A 4,270-nucleotide genomic window follows, 5' to 3' on the forward strand; every position below is an offset into this window, starting at 1 on the left:
GACAGTGAAGAGACTAAGGAGTGACTTATACTTCATGTTAATGTTTTCCATCCATTACTTATTTGCATATATACATGAATTAACAAAGATGTAACATTCAGCAAGGACTTTCTCAACTGAATGGGCTGGCTCCTGAGTGCTTGTGGGAGATTCTCCAGCTCCCAAGTCCACTTACCTTGGGTTCATTCTCTGCATCCATGCTGCTCAGGATGCAGCGACACAGCTTCTCGAATCTCTGCAAAGAAGCAGGATGGAGAGGGAGGTCAAAAAGTCCTGTAACTAGTCATGAGGAGTGGGAAAGGGAAGGGAGCGGATGCTCAGTGGGATATTACGCCAGGTGACTCACACGCATGATTACATCTAAGTCCTTCATACAGATGTGGAAACAAGCATCAGAAAAGCTGAAGCAGTCTCTTAAACTGGCAGCCAGCTGGATAAGCCCTACTGATGTGCTTGATCTGACCTGCACTGTGTTTCAGAAACTAATACTTCACATGAAAATCCAGATTGGGACGTCTTTTGAGAAACAAAGACAATCAGGGCGTGTATTTCAGCCGTCTCTTAAATCGCTTTATGCTCTCTTGTTTGCCATTTTGTAAGTACCCTAGGCGGCACAAATAGTTTACACTCAACTGCTAACCTGAAGGTTGGCGGTTTGAAACCACCTAGCAGCATCACCAAAGAAAGGCCTACTGATCTACTTCTGTTAAGATTATAGCCAAGGAAACTCTATAGAGCAGTTCCAGTCTGTAACACATGGAGTCACCACGAGTTGCAACTGACTTGACGGCAACTAATAACAAGAAGCACCATGGATACTGACTTTTGCCTTAGACCTCAGCCAAAGGCTGCTGTATGGTCACTTTCATTCTGAAATGCAAAAGTAAGAAAGTGGAAACTGGAAAAGGAGTTACCCTTTGGCTGTATCAATCCTGGACCCACCATTACACGTGGCATGACTCAGGGTAGGCTGCCTTCCCACACTTAACTGCAGTTTCCTTTCTCCTCTGTAAAACGGGGGTCACCCCACTGAGTCTGCCTGTGATTGTGTGTTCACTACCTGTGTACTCTTCCCTCTCTTGCTGGGCTATGAGCTCAATGCGGGGAGAGACCCGGCCTGTCTTGTATCCTTTGGGGCCCCAGGGCCTCAAACAGGGCCTGGCACATGGCGGGTGCCAAGAAATAGTTACTGAGCAAATAAATCTGAGGATTAGCTACAGTGAGTGTCTAACAGCTGGTAATGGAGCCCTGGTGATGCAGTGATTAACCAAAAGGTTGGCGGTTCAAATGCACCAGGCGCTCTGTGAGAGAAAGATGCAGCAGTCTGTTTCAATAAAGATTCCAGCCTTGGAAACCCTATGGGGGCAGTTCTACTCTGTCCTATCGGGTTGCCATGAGACAGGATTTGACTCAATGGCAATGAGTTTGGGTTTTTTTTTTTTTGAACGCTTGGTAACCTGTGTGACACATAACAGGTAATCCTCAGTGGTACCTAGTCTTATTATTACCATTACTATCACAGATAACTAGTTGCTTTCCTGGAACTGTATTTTCCAAGCCAGTGATTCTAATTCCAAAGGTATAAACTGGCATGTTTTGTTTGGTTTGCAAGATTTAAAAGAAATTTGAAATTAGCTGCCAATTTTTACAAATTATGAGACTGAGCATAAAGATGTGGATTCCCAGCACCTCTCTAAAACACCAGCATGTCGGTCCACCATCGGCTGAGTTGGTAGCAGCTGCCGTTTGGATGGCATGCCACAGAGCCGTTGTTCCCTCTGATGTCCTTAACTCTGCAGTCTGTTAGTTACCATTTATTACCAGGCTCATATTGTGGCTTTTCTCACAAATGGCTTCGTTAACTCATTTACATAACCTGCCTGGGTCCTGTAGGCATTTGAGTTTCTAACTCCTTCTTGAAATAGTCAATGTGAAAAGAATCTCGACAGCTCCCAAAAGATCCTGGCATAATCCCGACAAAACAGGTCCCAGGAAAACAAAAGGGAAAGGATGTGGGGGTAACAATTGTACCTACTTCACAGAGTTGGTATAAGGACTAAGTGAGTCAATATTTATGAAATACTTACAAAAAGACCTGGCATACAATAGGCCCTATGTATATTCGCTATTAGCATTTTACCTCATTATCCTCTTTAATTCTGAATAAGAACAGCAGCTTCCGGGCAATCTGAAAAATACAAACTGCGCTTCTTTTACTGGACCCAGAGTCATCAGCATTAAAAAACTCATCAATCTCTCTCCTAGGGAGGGAAAGGTAAAAAAAAGAAAGAAAAAAAGACATTTTTAATTAGGAGCTCACAGTAGCTGGCAGACTTTTCAAGAATGTAAGAGAACACTTGTGTATTTTCTATCAATTCGGAGCAAGAGAAAAAATGTGCCGAGGAGTTCCTGGTACCCACCTGATTTCTCTCTGCAGTCGACTCCGACAGAGAAAACTCCGGACGTGGGCCTGAATCTCAACAGCTGCCCGCTCTCGCTCCTTTTGCACAAGTCTTTCTTCTCGGGCCTGGCGGGCTTTATCGATGAACCATGCTCTCGAGGTCTGAGATGTGGTAAACATATTCGCAAACCTTGCATAAACCCTGAAGGAAAATAGCAAGTAGCTGTTGTAGATCATTATATGAAAAGCACTTATAGAAAGGGGCTGAAGAACAAATCGTGGGCAGAGACCGGGCAGCAGCAGAGAGATATTCAGGACCCTCTAGCATCTTCCAAGGTGCTAACAGTTTTCCCAGCACAAGTCTCGAATTCCTATCAGCTCCTTTCATGCAACTTACCAAGACCAGGGATGCTTTAGTCCATATTAAGTCATCACATTTTCTTAAGAAAGGGGCTATCAGACCAGCTACATCAGGGCAAGGACTCTATGTGATTCACTGCCTTGACTGTGTGCCCAGCGCAGCATCTGGTATAAGGTACATGCTCCATAAAGGTTTAATAATGAACACACCATGAATTAATCTCATCCATAAAGCTCAGATGCAAATCATCCTCTAAGTCAAAGGTTCCCAGATGTGTGAATTTCCTGGAGCAGTGAGCAATATTTGGGAAGCCAACATTGGGCTTTACACTGGTAAGGTGGAGGGTCAGCAAAAATGAGAGAAACACTCCATGACACAGCTTGAGGCAGTAGCTACAGCAGTGGACTCAAACATACCAACAATCATGAAGATGGTATGGGACTGGGCAGCGATTCATTTTGTTGTACATAAGGTCACTATGAGTTGGAGGTGACTTGATGGCAGCTAACAACGACAACATTGGGCAGTCAACTTTTATTTTGCCAGGTAAAGATTTGGGGGGGCGGAAATCAAACATAATTATTTACTATCACCATTATTTTAATCATTCATTCACTCAACAAATATTCACTGCTGCCTACTTTGTGCACAACACAGAAAAGTCTCTCATTTTTTAAAAACGGGCAATTTTAATACTAAAAAAACAAAAGGGACGTGATTTCAAAATATGAGACAGTCCACTAAATTGAATACACTTGGTTTTATGCACCCCCTATTCTGGGGTCCTTATTTTTCGTATTCTGCCAAGGACTGACGAAGACTTTAGAACTGCTCCCGTCCTGTGACAGGCACTTCTTTGAACAGAGGCTCTACATTATACACTGTATTTTTATCTAAATCACCAGTCTCTATCTTTTCCCAAAGGGGTGACTTCAGCCAGCAGCCTAGAGAACCCAGCACTGGTCCACGGAGCCATGATTTCTTCAGATGCTTGGTAACTTTGTCATTCTACCCAAAGTACACATCAGCCCAGCTCACAAAGACAATGAAGTACTCAGAAATCCAAACTTAGAGAAAACAATCTCTTTACCAGGATATTTCACACAAAGCAGCACCTATGCAAGAGAACATCATCAAAAACAAAGTTTGTCAGGGCCACAACAGATGGATTCTGATAGAATGGGAAAAAAAAACGTAAAACAGAACCTCAGATTCCTAAAAAACAAACAAAAGAACCCAGACATACTGGACCAGTTGAGACTGGAGGACTCCCTGAGACTATTACCCTGAGATGCTCTTTAAACTTGAACTGAAACTAGCCCCAGAGATCATCTTTTAGCTAAGTAACAGTGGCGTTATTTAGCTAAAAGATGACTGTGCTTCTTTAAAAAACCATTTATATGAGACCAAATGGTCAACAATTACTTTAAAACGAAGATGAGAAGGTAAGGGGGCAGGAAAACTAGATTAAGGGAAACAGAAATATTGAGAACGTCCCTGAACAACTT

At 43.0% G+C, this 4,270-nt stretch overlaps 1 protein-coding gene across 1 annotated transcript in view; it reads right to left on the minus strand.

Annotated features, from left to right (window-relative positions):
- The window catches only part of UBE3B (ubiquitin protein ligase E3B), a 52,906-nt gene extending 48,893 nt beyond the window's left edge, over window positions 1–4,013 (minus strand). Inside the window, exons 1-3 of the mRNA XM_023733655.1 lie at window positions 2,421–4,013; window positions 2,141–2,261; window positions 118–235 (exon numbers count right to left, since the gene is read on the minus strand). Coding sequence (XP_023589423.1) covers window positions 118–235; window positions 2,141–2,261; window positions 2,421–2,638 — 457 coding nt within the window. The 5' untranslated portion in view covers window positions 2,639–4,013. The remainder of the gene's footprint in view (window positions 1–117; window positions 236–2,140; window positions 2,262–2,420) is intronic.
- Window positions 4,014–4,270: the final 257 nt, after the last annotated feature.

Source organism: Trichechus manatus, unplaced genomic scaffold, assembly GCF_000243295.1.
Source record: "Trichechus manatus latirostris isolate Lorelei unplaced genomic scaffold, TriManLat1.0 scaffold00061, whole genome shotgun sequence".
In the NCBI taxonomy this organism is placed as follows: domain Eukaryota; kingdom Metazoa; phylum Chordata; class Mammalia; order Sirenia; family Trichechidae; genus Trichechus; species Trichechus manatus.